This window comes from Dreissena polymorpha, chromosome 5, assembly GCF_020536995.1.
Source record: "Dreissena polymorpha isolate Duluth1 chromosome 5, UMN_Dpol_1.0, whole genome shotgun sequence".
Lineage (NCBI taxonomy): Eukaryota > Metazoa > Mollusca > Bivalvia > Myida > Dreissenidae > Dreissena > Dreissena polymorpha.
In genome coordinates this window covers 110,058,144-110,081,301 of record NC_068359.1, presented here as the reverse complement: position 1 = coordinate 110,081,301, position 23,158 = coordinate 110,058,144, and the positions used below count along the sequence as shown (strand labels likewise).

General features: G+C 38.2%; 1 protein-coding gene across 1 annotated transcript in view; it reads right to left on the bottom strand.

The window, feature by feature from the left end:
- The window catches only part of LOC127880816 (DNA polymerase alpha catalytic subunit-like), a 95,960-nt gene that overhangs the window by 3,039 nt on the left and 69,763 nt on the right, over positions 1 to 23,158 (bottom strand). The window contains exon 27 of the mRNA XM_052428263.1: positions 211 to 307. Coding sequence (XP_052284223.1) covers positions 211 to 307 — 97 coding nt within the window. The remainder of the gene's footprint in view (positions 1 to 210; positions 308 to 23,158) is intronic.

Below are 23,158 nucleotides of genomic sequence, written 5' to 3'. Positions count from 1 at the left end.
CAAAAACAAACTCCCATGTAAATGAAAAATATTGGTTTCAAACTCAATGTATAACAAATAGTCATAAGATCTTTAACTGGAATTTTTTATAAATGACACTTGAAAACGGGCATTGCATGTAGGTAGTTGAATTTGATCTTAAGTCAACATGATCGGGACACCTTTAGTTTTAAGGGCAATTTAGTGGTGTTTTCTTATTGGCAATATTACCTTTCTCATTTTTCTCTGTGAGCTGTCTCACTGCTCGGTCCAAATCAAACAGATACTGGTAGAAGCACATCTGGGTGTACAGCATGCTGTCTGTGTACTGAAATTGATGTAAGAAACAACATAAAACCAACATTCTACTCTAGCATGAAGTTTTCTGTATTTCAGTAATATCAAGAGAGTCATGGTTATGCACACAAACTTGTCAATGTTAATGGTTATTCTAGGCAAGGGAGAATGGACACTATTTCATGACTAATACCTCCATTTGTTATGTGTTGGGGCTAGTATATTAATTGACAAACCCTTAGTGACAGCCCAGAATACTACAAACTGAGTATTGGGCCTGGCTTTAGAAGCCAATATACAGAAATACATTACATACAGGGTGAATTATAACCTGTTAAAACTTTCAATCTGATACATTGCCTATACTAATAAATATCACTAATTAAAATTTTAAATATGTTGCATGTGTTGTTTCTAACTCGTTCTTTCACCCTAGAAATTATATGAAATGGTTCATTTTTCAAATCTATGAATTTTCCTGGATTTATTGGAAAATGACAACCTCTCCTTGCAGCAAACAAATGACAACTGCAAATCACTGTCTCGTTTCTCATGTTATTTTGGCATACATTTCACAGAGAGTGGTGTTTTCCAATTTATTGTTGAGACACTGTTTTTGCATGGAACTAGAGACTTAAGATGCCAGTTATAAATGTAATGAGAAACAATATCAAGATATTGGTATTCCTGAGCCTGCATAAACTACAAAGATGGACAAAAAAGGCAAGGTCATGGGTAAAAAGTGCAGAAAAAACAAGAATATTAGTAAAACTGATGGATGCACCCAGATGATGCGCTTTGTCAATCTTTGTGTTGGTAAACACCTAAAAAAATATATTATTAGCCTTGGTGACCTTGACCCCAGTGACCTCAAACCTAATTAAAAGGTAGAGGTCCATGCAAGGTACCAACATACCAAATATGTAAGAGATCGATAAATAATTGAAGGCGCTATGAGAAACTGTAACAAAATTGTGACGGAAAAATCTTTTATTAGCCTCTGTGACCTTGACTTCAGTGACCTCAAACCTCATCAAAGGGTAGAAGTCCATGCAAGGGACCTACATGCCAAATATGTAAGAGAACAGTAAAATATTGAAGGCGCTACAAGAAACTGTAACAAAATTGTGACGGAAAAATCTATCATTAGCCTCGGTGACCTTGACCCCAGTGACCTCAAACCTCATCAGGTAGAGGTCCATGAAAGGTACCTACATGCCAAATATGTAAGCGATCGGAAAATTATTGAAGACGCTATGAGAAACTGTAACAAAATTGTGACGGAAAAATCTATTATTAGCCTCAGTGACCATGACCCCAGTGACATTAAACATCATCAAAAGGTAGAGGTCCATGCAAGGTACCTACATGCCAAATATGTAAGAGATCAGAAAAATATTGAAGGTGCTACGAGAAACTGTAACAAAATTGTGATGGAAAAATCTATTATTAACCTTGGTGACCTTGACCCAAGTAACCTCAATCCTCATCAAAAGGTAGAGGTCCATGCAAGGTACCTACATGCAAAATATGTTAGAGACCGGTAAAATATTGAAGGCGCTATGAGAAACTGAAACAAAAGTGTGACAGAAGGAAGGAAGGAAGGAAGTAAGGAAGGAACTTCAAACTGGCAACAAACAATAATCCCCAACAAGTTCAGTGCTGTTGCAGTATGAACAGGATCTCAATAAGTTTGTGAACCTAGCTTATGTACTCTTTAGTTGTTGAAGGATGCAGATTGAAGGTTCAAATTATTTCTGTAACCATAGCAAGCGCAATAAAAGTTTAATGAAAAAACTTACATAATGTTCATCCACCTAAATAGTTTCATAAACCTAGCTGAAGTACATATTGAGTTGTTGCACGATTTAGATTCTAGTTTTGACTTACCGTAATTACTCTATGTTTTCGGACACTTAAAAATAAATAATTTTTTTGGTGTCCGAAAACTTAGAAACAAAAAATATTTGCAAAATACAGGTGTCCGAAAACTTAGAGTCGAAAATTGAAGTATCCGGAAATAGCGTCAATTATATCAACGACTACCGGTAATAGCACGCGCTTGTAAAATACAATGCCGTATAGTATAAATTACAATTATATATGTTTGCACTGCATTTTAAATAATGTTAAATGCTTAATTTATTTGACAGAAAGTTACTTCACGGTTGTACTTTTACCAACGAGTTCAAAGATGAGCATATGATGTACCGACACTCGCTAGTATGAACCTGTAATTAATGCAATAAAAAAGCAAATTAAGAATTCTGTGTTTGTTCATTTCAGATAGTTGTTGTTACACCTTCCATTGTTCGTAAAACTTGCAATAAGGTGCATCACACTTTGAAGCGTTTAGTGTTTGTCATAGTTATTTTACTGAGAAGGGGTAGTACCATTGCGGTAGATAATTGAACTGTTAATTAGCACTAACCCTGGTAATTGTCATTACGCTAATGCTATCGGGCCAAACCATTGTCTAATACCGGTTTACAAGATTATTTACCCAATAACGCAAATGTAATGGTCCGTTGCACCTGCCATGGTTTATGATGTTAATCTGGTTGTAAAACCCCATGATCGAAGTGTCATTAGATATCGAAAACAGGACCGAAATTTGGTAAAATATCGCTGAAAAATATACTGTCCGAAAACTTAGAGACATTAATTATGGACATAAACTCGTGTGTCCGAAAATTAAGAGTCACGAAAAATAATTATTTTTGCTAAAGAAAGGGGTGTCCGAAAACTTAGAGTGTCCGAAAACATAGAGTAATTACGGTATTACTGTAACCATAGCAACACAATCGTTGTATGACAAAGAAAATGAAACAAGAGGGCCTGAAAGGCCCAAAGTCACTCACCTGAGATAACAAGATATTATTGGGACAAATCTTCTGACCAAGTTTTATGAAGATCGGGGAAAAAAATGTGGCCTCTAGAGTGTTAACAAGGTTTTACAATAGCCATATAAGGAAAAATGCCCCGCCCCTTGGAAGCCATGTTTTTCAAGCAAACATAATTATTTTCGAACTCATCCAAGATATCATTGAGACCAATCTTCTGACCAAATTTCATGAAGATTGGACAATAAATGTGGCCTCTAGAGTGTCCACAAGGTTTTACTAAAGCCATATAAGGAAAAATGCCCCATCCCTGGTGGCCATGTTTTTAAACCAACCAAAACCATTTTCAAACTCATGCAAGATATCATTGGGACACATCTTCTGACCAAGTTTCATGATGATCGGAAAAAAAATGTGACCTCTAGAGTGTTAACAAGGTTTTACTTTACTATATATAAGGAAAAATGCCCCACCCCCGTGGTGGCCATGTTTTTCAACCAACTGGCATCATTTTTGAACTTGTCCAAGAAATAATTGCGATGAATCTTCTGACCAAGTTTCATGAAGATCAGACTATAAAAGTGGCTTCTAGAGTTTTAACAAGATTTTACTATAGCCATATATAGCCATTTAAGGAAAACTGCCCCGCCCCTTCGCAGCAATGTTTTTCAAGCAAACATAACCATTTTCGAACTCATTCAAGATATCAATAAGACAAATCTTCTGACAAAATTTCATGAAGATTGGACCAAAAATGTGACTTCTAGAGTGTTCACTGATCTTGACCATTTTCGCACTCAGACGAGATATCAATAAAACCAATGTTTTGACCAAGTTTCATGATGATTGAGCAAAAATTGTGACTTCTAGAGTGTTCACAAGGTTTCTTTATAGCTATATAAGGAATACTGCCCCGCCGCCTGGCGGCCATGTTTTTCAACGGACCGGAACCATTTTTGAACTCAACAAACATATCATTTAGACAAACATTTTGACAAAGTTACATGAAGATTGGGCATCAAATGTGACTTCTACAGTGTTCAAAAGATTTTTCTTTTTTTGACCTAGTGACCTAGTTTTTAACCCAGTATGACCCAATTTCAAACTCAGTCGAGGTATCAATGGAACAAATGTTCTGACCAAGTTTCATGAAGATCGGACAATAAATGTGGCCTCAAGAGTGTTCACATGCTGACGGCGCACGACCCACACCGCGCTACGGACAAAACGAGATCACAATAGCTCACCATGAGCACATTGTGCTCAGGTGAGCTAAAAATGTGCACATCCCCCAGAAGGCTCTATATCCGCAGACATTTTAAGTGACCAAAGGATTAAGATGTTAATTTTTAATTCTTTCCCTAACCACAGGAACCATATATTTGTCAAAAGAAATAACTGAAATAAAGTTCATATCCCCCACATTTGGCTATGTCCACATACCAAGTTTCATAAATCTAACTTACTATAAGTATTTTTGTACTATTAGAGGATCTTGACTTATGTGGACAGATTGAGACATGGACCCACCGACATAAACCTTGTCCCCTTGGCTAGACCGATAGTGGATTAAACACTGGACCCACTGACATAAACCTTTTCCCCTTGGCTATACCGATAGTGGATTAAACACTTGGCCCACCGACATAAACCTTGTCCTCTTGGCTTAGACTGATAGTCGATTAAACACTGACTGGACCAACCGACATAAACCTTGTCCCTTGGCTAGACCAATAGTGGATAAAACACTGACTGGACAAACCGAAATAAACCTTGTCCTCTTGGCTAGACCGATAGTCGATTAAACACTGACTGGACCAACCGACATAAACCTTGTCCCTTGGCTTAGACTGATAGTGGATTAAACACTGACTGGACCAACCGACATAAACCATGTCCTCTTGGCTAGACCAGTAGTGGATTAAACACTGACTGGACAAACCGACATAAACCTTGTCCCCTTGGCTAGACCAATAGTGGATAAAACACTGACTGGACCAACCGACATAAACCTTGTCCTCTTGGCTTAGACGGATAGTGGATTAAACACTAGACCCACCAACATAAACCTTGTCCCTTGGCTAGACCGATAGTGGATTAAACACTGGACCCAACAACATAAACCTTGTCCCCTTGGCTAGACCGATAGTAGATTAAACACTGGACCCACCAACATAAACCTTGTCCCCATGGCTAGACCGATAGTGGATTAAACACTGGACCCACCGACATAAACCTTGTCCCTTGGCTAGACCGATAGTGGATTAAACACTGGACCCACAGACATTAACTTTGTCCCATTGGCTAGACCAATAGTGGATTAAACACTGGACCCACCGACATAAACTTTGTCCCCTTGGCTAGACCGATAGTAGATTAAACACTGGACCCACCGACATAAACCTTGTCCCCATGGCTAGACCGATAGTGGATTAAACACTGGACCCGACGACATAAACCTTGTCCCTTGGCTAGACCGATAGTGGATTAAACATTGGACCCACAGACATTAACTTTGTCCCCTTGGCTAGACCAATAGTGGATTAAACACTGGACCCACCAACATAAACTTTGTCCCCTTGGCTAGACTGATAGTGGATTAAACACTGACTGGTTCAACGGACATAAACCTTGTCCTCTTGGCTAGACAAATAGTGGATTAAACACAGGACCCACAGACATAAACCTTGTCCCCTTGACTAGACCGATAGTGGATTAAACACTGGACCCACCGACATAAACCTTGTCCTCTTGGCTAGATCTGTATTGGATTAAACACTGGACCCACCGACATAAACCTTGTCCCCATGGCTATACCGATAAAGGATTAAACACTGGACCCAACAACATAAACCTTGTCCCCTTGGCTAGACCTATAGTGGATTAAACACTGGATGCACCAACATAAACCTTGTCCACTTGGCTAGACCTATAGTGGATTAAACACTGGACCCACCGACATAAACCTCCTAAACAGGAATAATTTTTAGATTAGAGATAAGAGTTAACCTTCGTAGTCAAAGGGCTAACCCCGAGAAACAGAAGTTGTAGACACATCTTCCCCCCCCCCCCCCTTTTAAGGAAATGAAGAGTGTCTTTCGAGAACCTCGAATGGCCTAACACTGCTGAGATAGAACTTCAAAGCCATAGAAGTTTATCCTCCTGTTCACGTCAACCAGTTAAGAAAAACTGGAAACTTGAAGATATTTAGAAGCCATATCGAGGACTTGATATTAAGCAAGGAATCCTGGCTGACACTACAAAGTGAAGACAACATTAAATCCAACTGAAATTGGTCGTATAAAAAGCATGAATTTCACTTCCTTATATGGTAAAAGCAGACCTGTTTACCCTACTGATTGCTTCTCAGTAGTATGGAGGGCATCTCTCAGTAGTTTTGGGCTGTTGTCAGTAGTTTTAACCTTTTCAATCATTTTGAGCATTAAAACACCATGACTGGGTCACATATCAGTTTAACGGTACATAAAGCATTAGATGAATTTTCTTGCTAATAATTAAATCTGTTAAGTGATTTTATTTGCTTTTATTTGTTACAGCCTTTGCCATTTGGTTTGGGAAAAATGGCGCGATAAACCATGAAATTGGAAAATATAGAGCGATAAACCATGAAATTGGGAAACATTAAGCTTTATAAATATGAATATAAGTAACAGAATTAAAATTGTTTTTAAGTGCATGTTTGACAGCATTTTTATATTTTAAAGTGCTGCTTTAATGTCTTCTTACAATGAAGACAATATTTAATTGATATCCATCCACATGCATATTAAACTTACAATAATCTATAGATTTAACAAGATGTGTTTGTGAAACACAATGTCCCCCTATATGATGTTTGACCTTGTAGGATGACCTTGCCCTTTCACCACTCGAAATGTGCAGCTCCTTGAGATACACACGCATTTCAAATATAAAATTGCTAGCTTCAATATTGCAGAAGTGACATTACATGCGCAACTTTGACCCATATATTTGACCTTGAAGGATGACCTTGACCTTTCACCACTCAAAATGTGCAGCTCCATGAGATACACATGCATGCCAAATATCAAGTTGCTATCTTCAATATCGCAAAAGTATTCATAAAATAAGCGATATGGGCCACATATATTTGACCTCTGACCTTGAAGAATGACCTTGACCTTTCCCCACTCAAAATGTGCAGCTCCATGAGATACACATGCATGCCAAATATCAAGTTGCTATCTTCAATATCGCAAAAGTATTCATAAAATAAGTGATTTTGGCCACATATATTTGACCTCTGACCTTGAAGGATGATCTTGACCTTGACCTTTCACCACTCAAAATGTGCAGCTCCATGAGATACACATGCAAGCCAAACATCAAGTTGCTATCTTCAATATTGCAAAAGTATTCATAAAATGAGCGATTTTGGCCACATATATTTGATCTCTGACCTTGAAGGATGACCTTGACCTTGACCTTTCACCACTCAAAATGTGCAGCTTCATGAGATACACATGCATGCCAAATATGAAGTTGCTATCTTCAATATAGCAAAAGTTATTGCAAAATGTTAAAGTTTGCGCAAACAGACAGACAGACAGACAGACCAACCAACAGACAGGGCAAAAACAATATGTCCCCCACTACTATAGTGGGGGACATAAAAATACACCATTTGATCATAAGCTCTTTAAGAGTAGCTATTAATTTAATTCAGTATTTTTTTATATTAAATATCATAAGGGGAAAACATAAACAAATATTTACAAACACCCTTTAGTGTTCTTGTTGTGTTAATAATGTAGTACATGTAAATGGAGTTAAAATAATATATTTTATTTGTTTTCCTTTCAATATCTTGCACTTGACAACCTCAGTTCAATGCTATTTCATTAAACTGTACAGCTTAACAAACATAATAAAGCAGAATATGCATATGAATCTGAGTATACACAGATCCACTAACATATAAATCAAATCATGTTTGTCTCTTTCCTTTTGTGAACGATACTCATTTTAATAAATGCTTTAACTTTGTGAGTAGACTGAACTACAATTTTCCAACACTTGTTTCCGTGAAGCACATTCACGGTGCATATTTCTGATAAATATTTTATTTTTATCTCAAACCTAGTATTTTGCGTGAATTGACACACGCATTACATTATTCCCTAATGACCATATGATATCCGTTGTTAATTTGAATGGTATTTATTATTTTCGCCGTTAATCACAATTTCTCATCTGCTTGCCGTCATCTTGGACGTGTGTAAAAACAGGCGTGCTCAATCCTGATACATCAACTATCGTCGGTATTCTCCGCAATAGAGAGAGAGATGTGTATACTGGATAGCAACGTAAAATCGTATATATTCGGCTAAATTGCGAACCAATACGCAAGTCAGTTGTTGTTCGATGACGACTTGACAAGCTCGATCAGCACTCGTTCCCCGGGAGGCTTGAATTTTAACGTTTCTTACTACGCAAGCGCCAAAATGATTATGATTGATAAATTACCCGCAAAGACCGAAAATAAGCGAAAGTACGATTAAAAACTGATATTTGACCATTTTGATCGATGGATCCGTAGTTTTCAGTACAAATCCGTAGTGCGTAGTTTAGCCAAATAATCCGTAGTAACTACGGCTAATCCGTAGAAGTAAACAGATCTGTAAAAGTCATAATAAGAAGGAAAACTGTCTTTAAATTATATTGGAACTATTAATAAGCCTGATGAAAAAGGATTTTCATTAAGCAACCTAATAACACAAGCCAAAACCGATTAAGAAGCTAAAGGAACGAAAACATAGTGTTGACGTTCCATAGCTTGGATCAGTTCCAAAATAGGTAAGACAGCACAGATTTGTGATGAATTACACAAAACAAGGTATACAAAAGCATAATTGTATCCTTTGATGGAGTGAAGAACAAATTTCTTATCATCAAGAAAAAATATGAGAAAACCTTCTATGTATCTAGCAGAGTGATTAAGATAATAACTATGTTCTCAAATACCCAGTCAAAAAAGAATTTCCATAGAACCTTATACAGTTCGGAAGGAACTATCCTTGCAAAAGTAACAATGATTAAAACTCTTAACAGAAAAAGTTCTTCTGTAGAGATAACTAATAATGGTAAGACATGTAATGACACATGTTTGGATCAGTAAAAATATGTCTTTCTGAGATATGATATTTGACCTGTGCAGAAGTTTCCTGAAAATAATTTTACAGGAGACTCAAAAAAAAGTCATAGTACCATAATCCCATGGTAAATTAAGTAGATACCATGAAATTATGGCAAAAAAATCGGTATTCCAAAACTCCCCAAGAAGGCAAGATATTTCCAGTTAATGTAAAGTGGACGAATGTATAACAATCGCACACCCTGCTGGATCAATTTCTGTGAACTGCATTATTGACATTGTTCAGCATTAACAATACGATCTACGATCGCATAACACTAATAACTAGCATTAGACGAGAAACAACGTTCTTCTATTTACTTTGCGTCTACATCTACGCAAAAACACTGCCGCACATGCGCAATCACATTTCATAGGAACCCAACGGAAAATTATTTTGATAGAAAGAACTGCACGACAAAACGTCCATTAGGGCGTTGAGACGATCTGGAATGTGTAAGAGGATACAAAAAATTTAATGTTCTCGCAAAGAACAATAAGTTCCTGGTTTCCAGATACAAGGTGTGATAATATGATCACCTCCGTTTCTGGAAGTAAAACACGACCGATGTGTGTTAGTTGAAACTATCATAAAGGAGTCGTGAAAATGTGTTGTAAATGAAAAACAGCTAAAAAGAATGCTCGCTTTTCAATATGTAGATGTGCAGGTGATATTCATTAGGATACCACATAATTGAGAAAATCAGGATAAGTTGTTCTATGTGATCGTTCCCAACCTTCCTTGCTCACAACTGTATAAGATGTAAGGAAGATTGTGGAAGAATAAACTATATTCCTGCCAAGATAATCTAGACTAGACCCCACTGAATAGTGGGAAATAATGACAAAAAGATGGAAATCTGTGTCATTGAATAATCCCGAGATTAATACAATTAACTTAAAAATAAAGCTGAAACGGACGTAAGAAAAGACGTCTCAGCAACAAAGACCGGTGATTACTGACCAGTGGCCTGTACCATTAGTCAAGGATGGGTGGGAAAAGAATAACGACAAGCCGAAAATTCCCACTCCCAACATACTTGAAAGTTTTAATAATAGACAAGAGGGCCATGATGGCCCTGAATCGCTCACCTGACTCATTAAGATCAGATGAAAACTATGACCTCTATTGTCTACACAATGTTTTTCTATGATTTGACCTAGTGACCTAGTTCCTGACTCTAGATGACCCAAATACAATCCCAATCCAGATTTCATCAAGATAAACATTCTGACCACAGTTCATAAATATTGGATGAAAACTGTGACCTCTATTGTCAACACAAGGTTTTTCTATTTATTTGACCTAGATTTTTACCCCAGATGACCCAAATACAATCCCACCCAGATTTCATCAAGAATTCTGACCAAATTTCATAAAGGTTGGATGAAAACTGTGATCTCTAATGTCTACACAAGGTTTTTCTATTATTTGACCTAGTGACCTAGTTTTTGACCCCAGATGACCCAAATAAAATCCCAACCCAGATTTCATCAAGATAAACATTCTGACCAAATTTCATAAAGATTGGATGAAAACTGTGACCTCTATTGTCTACAGAAGGTTGTTCTATTATTTGACCTAGTGACCTTGTTTTTGACCCCAGATGACCCAAATACAATCCCAAACCGGATTTCACCAAGATAAACATTTTGACCAAATTTCATCAAGATTGGATGCAAACTGTGACCTCTACTGTCTACACAAACAAATTATTGACGGACGGACGCACGGACACACGCAGGCACGCACAACGGACGCTGGACATCACACGATCACATAAGCTCACCGTGTCACTTCATGACAGGTGACCTAAAAATATGTGTCGGAGATAAACATGAACAGTTGTGGTTAAAATCCCATAGAAACAAGGGCTGTTTGTAAAACATGCATGCCCCCCTATATGGGCTAAAAGTTGTAGTAGCAGCCATTGTGTGAATACGTTTTTTGTCACTGTGAATGGTGGTGGTGGTGGTGGTGTAGTAGTAGTAGTAGTAGTAGTAGTAGTAGTAGTAGTAGAAGTAGTAGTAGTAGTAGTAGTAATAGTAGTTGTACTAGTAGTAGTAGTTGTAGTAGTAGTAGTAGTAGTAGTAGTAGTAGTAGTAGAAGTAGTAGTAGTAGTTATAGTAGAAGTAGTAGTAGTAGTAGTAGTAGTAGTAGTAGAAGTAGTAGTAGTAGTAGTAGTAGTAGTTGTTGTAGTGGTAGTAGTAGTAGTAGTAGTAGTGGTAAAAGTAGTAGTAGTAGTGGCAGTAGTAGTAGAAGTAGTAATGGTGGTGGTGGTGGTGGTGGTGGTGGTGGTGGTGGTGGTGGTGGTAGTAGTGGTAGTACTAGTAGTAGTAGTACTAGTAGTAGTAGTAGAAGTAGTAGTAGTAGTAGTAGTAGTAGTAGTAGTAGTAGTAGTAGTAGTAGTAGTAGTGGTAGTAGTAGTAGAAGTAGTAGTAGTAGTAGTAGTAGTAGAAGTAGTAGTAGTAGTAGTAGTAGTAGTAGTAGTAGTAGTAGTAGTAGTAGTAGTAGTAGTAGTAGTAGTAGTAGTAGCAGTAGCAGAAGCAGTAGCAGCATTACAAGACCAATACTTAAGAATGATCAAATGGGAAAAGGTAACCTAGCACTGGCAGTAAATATGGGGCTCATTTACAGGTCAAATTTGGAATCTCTGCTGTAAAATGAGATTTTGTATGAATTAAAGGGAGGCAAATCTGTAATAAAAAGAACATGCATAAACTGTAGTTGTTTCCCTTGTTTGAACCATGCTAAATCCTTACAAGTTTGGAAAGAATTGGATAAAAAATTTGGACTTAATTGCATAAAAACACCATTTTCTCAATTCAAGGGGAGGTAATTCTGTACTTCATGGACCAATAATGCTCATTTTTTGAAGGGTTCGTGTCCTCATTGATATAAAGACACTGTGCAAATTTGGAAAGGATCGGACAAAAAATGTGGAAGATTTTTGAAAGTTTTCACAAAATAGGCAAAAACGAATAAACATGCAAAGTTCAACGAGCTCCTGCGGCCATGTTTTTTGACGAATCAAATTTCTTTGAACAACTTTTTCAGGGGAGCCTTCAAAGGTCATCCCTGTGAAATTTTTTGAAAATCTGATGAGTGGTTTCTGACAAGAAGATTTTTTAAGGTTTTTACCATATATGGTCATGGCCGCCATCTTGGTTATGTGATCAAATTTTTTTTAACAATTCTTTTGTCCCATGACCTAGGGATGCTCCACATGAAATTTAGTTGAAATTGGCTCAATGGTTTAGTAGAAGAAGATGTTTACAAATTGTTTACAGACAGACAGACAGACAGACACACGGACGGACGGACGGTGAGTGATCACAATAGCTCACCCCGAGCTATCGCTCAGGTGAGCTAAAAAGTGTTGAACACTTTGAAGTCTATGACCTATCTACAATAGCCTCTTTATTGAACCAATAAACGGCGCCTTAAAATCTTGGAGAAGAACGGCCTTGAAGTATCGATTGCGAAGTACGGAAATATGCTAAAAGTGGTATTTCCGACATCAGAGATGAGGTGGCAGAAACAAATGAAAAACCCTAGGAATAATCTTAGGGTCTGTCACGTTGCCGTAAGTAGGCTTTGAAGTCTTCAAATCTGGCTAGGTTAAGTCCTTATTCTAGAATCGTAACCAGACAAATTCCGAAGGAATATAACCATTTATAGGCAGAAGACATGTAAGGGCCAGAAGTGAAATAGAAGAAGAACTTATCAGTGAAAATTGTTCTTTCTATTAAATATGTCTCTAACAAGGAAATATTGAAAATGAAAAGAGAAGATGTGGTCCCTCCAGATCCTTAGCAACAAAGATCTGAGTTCAATATCTCCCAAGTCATCTACAAGACTGTGGCCGCCATGCGGTCCAGTTGATAGCCAATGCTATGAATCAGCCCTCTCTCAGTTGTCAATTCTCCAACAAGGAGTAATTAACTGAGATAGTAGTAGAAACAATAGGCATAGGAAGCGTAAGTATATCAGAAATCTGACCCGACAGTTTGGAAACCAATCCAAATTGATAGTCAGATAAGATACAGGAAACTAGTAGCTTAAAAACATACACCTTCGTAGGAGCAATAGAAAAGCAGAAGTCGACACGAATGTGCTAGAGTCACGTTGTGTCCCAACTGTTCCCTGACAGTGACTGCAGAGACTGAACAATATGCAAGATCAAAAGTCTGCATGTAGCCACCTGATATAGAAGTAGAAACAAGGGACAAAATTGTCACAAAACCAGGTTTTCATTGTGAAAAAAAAATCTGATAAAGGGAGAAAACTCAAAAAGAACTTTTGAAATGAACAAACAAAATTAACCCCCTTTGTAAGTTTGTTTTTAAAAAAAATCTATTTTTAGTCGTGGCAACCTTGACATTGGAGATATTGACGTGATTCTTTCGTGCGACACACCGTCCCATGATGGTGAACAAATGTGCCAAATGATTTTAAAATCTCACAATGAATGACATAGTTATGGCCAGGACAAGCTCATTTATGGCCATTTTTGACCTTTGAACTCAAAGTGTGACCTTGACCTTGGAGATATCGACGTAATTATTTCGCGCGACACAACGTCCAATGATGGTGAACAAATGTGCCAAATGATTTTAAAATCTGACAATGAACGACATAGTTATGGCCCGGACAAGCTTGTTCCGCCCGCCCGCCAGCCAGCCAGCCAGCCCGCCCGCATTCGCCAATCTAATAACCAGTTTTTTCCTTCGGAAAACCTGGTTAATAACATATAGATGTATTTCATAATCTTCTAGTATAGTAGTTCATATCCAGCACCCAAATGGCTTAGCTGGAAAGAAAAGCCAACTATAGACCAAGTCAGCAGAAAATATTTGGACACCAACGGTCACCAGTATATCCATAAAATATTGGATTCAAAGAATCATAGCCAGGGGTATACAACTAGGTAATGTAGAAGAAACCCGTGGGCTACAAAATATGACCAATGAAAACAGACGGTAATACCGGTGATTAGTAACTGGTGACCAAATCGGACCGATCAAATACCGGTTATTTTAGTCAGGTGAACGAACCAGTCCATAATATGACCAGTGACGTCGCCAATTAAAAGACCGAAATATGGCGCCATATGGTCTGATCTCAATGCCGAGCACTGCTTGGCAAAGAAGAGCGTGTCAAAAATCCAATCCGATGACAATGAAAATCATTAAAGCCGACGACGAAGAGTCATTCGATGACAAGAAGAGGAGGAATAATACTCAGATGATGATGAACAACTATTAATTCTGTCCGGTGACCAGTGACAGTTGCTATGACTGTTGACTGGTGACCGATGTCCTGTGATTGGACCAGAACGGTCATTATTGCATAAACTCTATCTATAATGCCCTCTGGCGGGGTGCAGAAACTTGGCAAAAGGAGGGCTTGAACGGGAGAAATTGTGTTTTAACAATGGGATTCACGTGCTGTTCAAGCCGTGTTATGTGTTTTTCATATCCATAATCTGGTCCACGCGCAGTTACTTCACTTCTCCAGCCTTTGACAACTTTCCAAGCATAAATGGGGAACTGAATAATCACCAGTTTCCTCATGCATGCAGGAATAATGACTATTTTAATCCACTTTTCAAGTTATACCATCTGCACTCTCTTGACAACAGCTTTATTTTATTGGCAATGTCAATGAAATTAAGGTTATTTACTCAACACTTTGAAAAGACTATGCTGTAAATGTAAGTGTATGTACCTACAACGTTCCTGCTGAAAATTCCAAAATAATTCCTCATTTCTTACTCTGCGTGGATGCATTTCATTTTTGCATTAATCCACTGTCTAAACACATTTTTAAGCGAAAACTGCCTATCCGAAGGTAAAGCCTCGTCATTTCGGATGATGACCAAGTGAGGCATATGTAAAACACAAACTTGAACCGTATTGAAATAATCGAATTATTTTGTCGATGTCGAATGAACAAAACATATTGTTTTCAATGTTATTTAAAATTATTTTGGTATGTGTGATTTGTTTATGCAATAATAGCGAAAATACACATTTTCTCGGACATGATCATCTGCGGGTGCTCTCAAAATCGGAACAGATATTTCGAGCGCCCGAAGATGATCATGCCCTCGAAAACGTGTATTTGCCTTTATTATATGATTGCGTCAGAATAAAAATATCTGCTGCAGAAGAATGACCATCCACGAAGTCATCTAACTGATAATGTAACCCGGAAAACCACAGTAGATTATCAGTATAGATAGGCACAAAATATCCAATGTAGTCATGGTGGAGACATGACACATAACCCCAAAGTCTGAAAGTTAAACGAAATAGTATTCGTATTCAAATATAGTTAGGTGACTTCAAAATGTGTGGATACCAGAAGGAAACCAACACACTTGTTATGGAGACACGATATTCCATAATGGAATAATATGGGAACCATCAATATGACCAGTAGGTACATAAACGCCTACGTGACAAACCACGATGACCCATATACCTGCGATACCGAAATGTTATTCAGCTATGCTGGAATTAAGGTCTCCTAAATAGTGTCTCCGTGAGCTAGAACGGCTACGACGGGAATGGCGTCTCCTCGAGTATCGTTTCCGTGATGATCGAGATGATCAATAATGATCATAACAATGACGGGAATGAGGACTGCTCGATGAATAAGAGCGTGTCCGACGTCTACCTCTATAGTCGAAACTAGTCGACGACAAATATGCATTTGACGACAAAGAAGTGGAATAGTCCGATGAAGGAGAACCTCTGTTTCTGATCGTTGACTGGTGACTGGCAACTGTTGACTGGTTAATGATCGGTGCATGTTGACCGGTGTCCGGTGACCAGTACCCCATGCCCAGTGACCGGACCGGTCCACGGTGACCCGTAGTATTTGACTGGTGACAGGTAGTATTGACCAGTGACTGGTAGCACTGACCGGTGACCGGACCGGTCCTCGGTAAACGGTGTCTGGACGGTAGTATTGACCGGTGACCGGTAGTACTAACCGGACCGGTCATCAGTAACAGTTGACCGGTGGGTCGGACCGGTCATCAGTAACAGATGACCTCTGACCGGTGGGTCGGACCGGTCATCAGTAACAGATGACCGGTGACTAGTGGGTGGGACCGGTCATCAGTAACAGACGACCGGTGACCGGTTGGTCAGACCGGTGACCGTTGACCGGAACGGTCTCCTTTGACTGGTGATTGGTGCCTTGGACCGGTGACCAGATCCGTACCCGATGACCGGTCGGTGCACGGACCGGTCATCGGTGACCGGTCCGGTACCCGGTGACGTACCGGTCATGACATGACCAGCGTTGTCATCGGATAATGACCGTATGGCGGGCACCAATTGGTCTGGCATTGGTTGATGTCCTTGACAAATGCCATCAGGCAAAGACCGGCTGACGGTTGTCGCCATATGGTCTGATGTTGATTGACTTTCCGATGGTAAAGTACGATCGCCATCTTGCCTGATACCCGTTGACTGATGCTGCAATATGTCATCTGTGGTCTTCAAAGTCACTGTGTATTAATCCACTCTTGTATCTGCGACCATCATGTAGTCAATTATATGAAAGACAAGAGCAAAACATATTCAACAATAAACTGGTCACAGACGTGATTATCATACGGTACATAAAATCATTATTTGCCCATAATGAAAATAATTAACATTTTTTTATTATTATTGCATAAGAGAAAGTCAATAGTACCTATAACCTATAATACCACTGCCGAAGATAGTAAATTAAACAAAGTTTAATTCAAAACAGATAAAAAATCAAATGACCATAATTAAGATTGTCATATGGAAAGTAAAATCATTATTGCACACAATGGCAAATGATAAACATTCTGTCAATGTATTAGAAGAACACGCTTTGCACGATCTTGTAACACATGAGAAGAATATTTACACAGTACAAATGTTCTCAATTACCTAGTGATGAAGATTACGATAAGTACGTGCTCATGTACATGAGCAGGTACAAAACACCCAGCAAAGCTGAAAACAATTTAAGTTATACGCATTAGAAGAACACGTTTTGCACGCGCCTAAAAACACCCAGCATGGTAGAAATAAACCATTGTTCAATAAAAGCAAGCAAAGCCTACCTTTTACAAATGAAACAAAAGTCCATTAAATCCACATAAAAAATTCCGAATGAGAAGTAAAAAGATAAATAACACAATTTATCTAATCAAAACCCCAATCAACCAAGTGAAACATATAGAAAAACAATTTCAATTCAAAGCCGTAAAAAAGGCACGTCTACACCTGGTCGATCCGGAAAGAAAATTGAGGACTGGTTACTGCTTTTTGTCTGGGTTGCATTGCACTATGTTTTGCCTAGGCTGTGTTGCAGTATGGAGGTGGCCGATTCCACGTGAAAATTCCGGATGGGTTAATGCCCCTTGGAAGGGAGTAAGCTATGGATAGCAGGTCAGTATTTATGACATTAAAACAGCCAAGCACTTTACAGCTTTGTCAGTTAGTAAAGGATTCTATGATATATATATATATATGCATAAAGAAATTATACAGTAACTAAAACACTATTGAATTAATCAAAGCGTTGAAGGCACTGAAGTTGTTCGCTATTGCATAATCTTAGACGCAACTCAGTTTTCAAACTTATGTTATAGCTTTATATATCGCAAGTTTGAAATTAACACAACCCATTCAAATTTATAACAACAGTGCCAAACTGTCACAAGACACGCCCATTCGAATGTTTTGGACACCATGCTCAATGCTTGAAATGCACTAATCCATATTTGAACTTGACCTAGATATCATTTAGATGTAACATCTGACTAAATTTGGTGAAGATCAGATGAAAACTACTTCAATTAGAGAGCGGACACCATGCTCAATGCTTGAAATGCACTATGTGACTTCGTTTTTGACCCGGCATGACCCATATTCGAACTTGACCTACATATCATCTAGACACAACTTCTTACCAAATTAGGTGAAGATCAGATGAAAACTACTTCAATTAGAGAGCGGACACCATGCTAAATGCTTGAAATGCACTAAGTAACCTCGTGACCTAGTTTTTTACCCGACATGACCCATATTTGAACTTGACCTACATATCATCTAGACACAACTTTCGACCAAATTTGGTGAAGATCGGGTGAAAACTACTTCAACAAGCAAATTCGTTGAATTTATATCCCCTGCCAATATGCTGCTGGACATATAAGTGTTATATTTGACATTCAAAAAAGCATTTTTTCAAGATAAAAAGGGCCATAACTCCATTATTAACAGATGGTGTACAATGCCATTTGGCTTGCATCATCATCTTATCCATATATATACTCATACCAAGTTTCAATAAAATCCGCCAAAGCACTTCCAAGATATGGCTGCCGACACACAAACAAATGCATTTTTTCAAGATACAAAGGAACATAATTCCGTTATTAACAAAATGATGGTGTACAATACCATTTGGCCTGCATCATCCTCTTATCCATATATATACTCATACCAAGTTTAAATGAAATCCGCCAAAGCACTTCCAAGATATGGCTCCGGACACAAAAGTGCCTATAGTAAAAAGCATTTTTCAAGATACAAAGGGCCATAACTCTGTTTTTAACAAATGGTGTAAAATGCCATTTGGCATGCATCATCCTCTTATGCATATATATACTCATACCAAGTTTCAATGAAATCCGCCAAAGCACTTCCAAGATATGGCTCCGGACACAAACGAGCCTATAGTAAAAAGCATTTTTTCAAGGAAAAAGATACAAAGGGCCATAACTCTGTTTTTAACAGATGGTGTTCAATGCCATTTGGTGTGCATCATTCTCTTATGCATATATATACTCATACCAAGTTTCAATGAAATCCGCCAAAGCACTTCCAAGATATGGCTCCGGACACAAATGTGCCTATAGTAAAAAGCATTTTTTCAAGATACAAAGGGCCATAACTCTGTTTTTAACAGATGGTGTACAATGCCATTTGGCGTGCATCATCCTCTTATGCAAATATGTACTCATACTAAGTTTCAATGAAATCCGCCAAAGCACTTCCAAGATATGGCTCCGGACACAAAAGTGCCGGACGGCTGGACGAACAACGCCAAAACAATATCCCTCCGCCTCTGGCGGGGGATAATTACAGAGCGGACACCATGCTTAATCCTTGAAATGCACTAAGTGACCCCGTTACCTACTTTTTGATCCGGCATGACCCATATTCGAACTTGACCTAGATATTGTCTAGACACAACTTCTGACCAAGTTTGGTGAAGATCGGATGAAAACTATTTGAATTAGGGTACGGACACTGCTGTGGACGCCACCAGCCCGCCAAGGGTGAAACTATAATACGTCCCGTTTTTTTAAAACGGGCGAATAAAAAGTGTGTCTTAAAGCACAGGTCGAGATGTGTGTGCACTGTTTATCCTCATATTTATGTTATAGAGATAACTTAGACAAAATAACAACAATCTGTCTCTTTTTTTCACATTTGGTTGCTGCACTGGCACCCATCTTTAGAATTGTGTTTCCTTGCGAAAGAATAACAAACCTATAATCATGTACATGTTGTGTTATGTACATCTAATACTTTATCTATTTTCCTTTAATTATTGAGCAACAATTTTGCCCATATTACAAACTTTTAATGCAGCATTAAGCCCCATTTTCCCTGAAAGCAGCCAATATGTACAGATTTCAATGATAAACTGGCCTTTGTCGTGGCACAAGCTGTTATAAACACTAGACTGGCCAATGGCGTTGAACAAGCTCTTAAATAAACTGTTAACATAAAGGCCGTCTGCTGCAGTGTACCAGTGGTAAAAAATAAACAGGCAGCGGTTATCATTCCTAGTGTAGTGACTTGCAGTTGTTGTTCCTAGGGTTCCTTGGTTGTTGTTGTATAATGTAACTTTTCGGGACTATATCTCGGATTTGATACATGGTTTCAATATTAAACTTCATGGGTGTGTAGGTATCAATGAGGAGAATTGCCATGCACAAGCACCATATTGCCCTCTGTTGTATGATGGGCTATTTAAGGGCTATTGTTCTGATACACTACAAGCTTTCAACATGAAACTAAATGGGTTTATAGATATCAATGAGGAGACTTGAAATACATCAAAACTATAACCCTTCATTTAATTATAATTTAGGATTATACCTTTTATCAAGGGATTTACATCCATCCATAAACACAATTTATTTGGCAGGACTATCAATACTACGAATTTACTTATTGGTATTGATATTTCTCTTGAAAATAAGCAAAAATACAAATTTTATAAACCTTCAAATTCTGTATATGGGGACAGTCTTAATTCCACACATCCTTATTGGGTGGTAAAAAAAGTAATTTCATCTTCATGTTTACCAAAAAATCTCAAGAAACAAGAGACTTTCTTAAAACTTGTATTTAGTATATAGATGAGTACATCTAGTTTGCATATATCAACAGAATGAATTATCTAATCTAAAAAATGAACAAGGGCTGTTTGTAAAACATGCATGCCCCCCATATGGGCTGTCTGTTGTAGTGGCAGCCATTGTGTGAATACGATTTTTGTCACTGTGACCTTGACCTTTGACCTAGTGACCTGAAAATCAATAGGGGTCATCTGCGAGTCACGATCAATGTACCTATGAAGTGTTAATGATCCTAGGCAAAAGCGTTCTTGAGTTATCATCCAAAAATCATTTTACTATTTCGGGTCACCGTGACCTTGACCTTTGACCTTGTGACCTCAAAATCAATAGGGGTCATCTGCAAGTCATGATCAATCTACCTATGAAGTTTCATGATCCTAGGTCCTAGGTGTATGCGTTCTCGAGTTATCATCCAAAAACCATTTTACTATTTCGGGTCACCATGACCTTGACCTTTGACCTAGTGACCTCAAAATCAATAGGGGTCATCTGCGAGCTATGATCAATCTACCCATGAAGTTTCATGATCCTAGGCGTATGTATTCTTGAGTTATCATCCGGAAACCATTTTACTATTTTGGGTCACCGTGACCTTGACCTTTGACCTAGTGACCTCAAAATCAATAGGGGTCATCTGCAAGTCATGATCAATCTACCCATGAAGTTTCATGATCCTAGGCGTATGCGTTCTTGAGTAATCATTCAAAAACCATTTTACTATTTCGGGTCACCATGACCTTGACCTTTGATCTAGTGACCTCAAAATCAATAGGGGTCATCTGCGAGTCATGATCAATGTACCTATGAAGTTTCATGATCCTAGGCCCAAGCGTTCTTGAGTTATCGTCTGACAACCACCTGGTGGACGGACCGACCGACAGACAGACAGACAGACCGACCGACCGACATGAGCAAAGCAATATACCCCCTCTTCTTCGAAGGGGGGCATAAATATTATTTATTTAAATGGTTGAATCAAAGGGAGCTTTTCACAGATTTTTGTATGTATTAGCTGGTATCCCAATATACAGAATTTGAAGGTTGATAAAATTCATATTTTTGCTTATTCTCATTGACAAGAGAAATATCAATACCAATAAGCACATTCGTTGTATTGACAGACTGACCCTTTGAGTAAAAGTCCAGCATTTAAATCACTCAGCAATCCGTTCTCATACATATGGTGGATTTTGTACATTTTGTTTTGTGGTTATTAATCCTGAAAACAACTAGAGCTTTGTCACAGACGTGCCGTATACCCCCACATGCCGCATTGACACAGACTATTTCGCAAGCTGTCTTCACAAAACAAGAGAATCTAAATGGTGATTTTTAAGAATTATTATGTCATTATTATTTATGGCCATTTTGACCTTTGAACTCTTGAATTCTTTCGCATGACACGCTGTCCAATGACTGTGAACAAAATTAATGTACAGAGTCATTTTAAAATCTCACAATGAATGACAAAGTTATAGCCCGGACAAGCGCATTTATGGCCACTTTTCAATTTTGAACTCCAAGTGCGACCTTGACCTTGAAGATATCGACGTAATTCTTTTGGATGACACATTGTCAAATGATTGTGAACAAATGTACCAAGTAATTTTAAAATCTCACAATGATTGACATAGTTATGGCCAGGACAAGAACATTTACGGCCATTTTTGACCTTTGAACTCAGTGTGACCTTGACCTTGGAGATATCGACGTTATTCTTTCTCGCGACACACCATCCAATAGTGGTGAACAAATGTGCCAAATGATTTTAAAATCTCACAATGACATAGTTATGGCCCATACAAGCTCATTTATGGCCATTTTTGATCTTTGAACTCAAAGTTTGACCTTGACTTTGGAGATATCAACGTAATTCTTCGCGTGACACACCGGCAAATGATGCTGAACAAATGTGCCAAATGATTTTAAAATCTCACAATGAATGACATAGTTATTGCCCGGACAAGCTCATTTATGGCCATTTTTGATCTTTGAACTCAAAGTGTGACCTTGACCTTGGAGATATCCTAGTAATTCTTTCGTGTGACATACCGTCCAATGATGATGATCAAATTTTCCAAATGATTTTAAAATCTCACCATAAATAATTAAGTAATGGCCCGGACATGCATTTTACCTTTCTTTGAACTCAATGTGTGACCTTGACCTTGGAGATATCAAGGAAATTCTTTCGTGTGACACACCGTCCAATGATGGTGAACAAATTTGCCAAATGATTTTAAAATCTCACAATAAATGATAAAGTTATGGCCCGGACATGCATTTGACCTTTGAACTCCAAGTGTGACCTTGACCTTTGAGATGTTGATGTACTTTTTTCACACTACACACCGTCCCATGATGGTGAACAAATGTACCAAGTTATTTTAAAATCTAACGATAAATGACATAGTTATGGTCCGGAC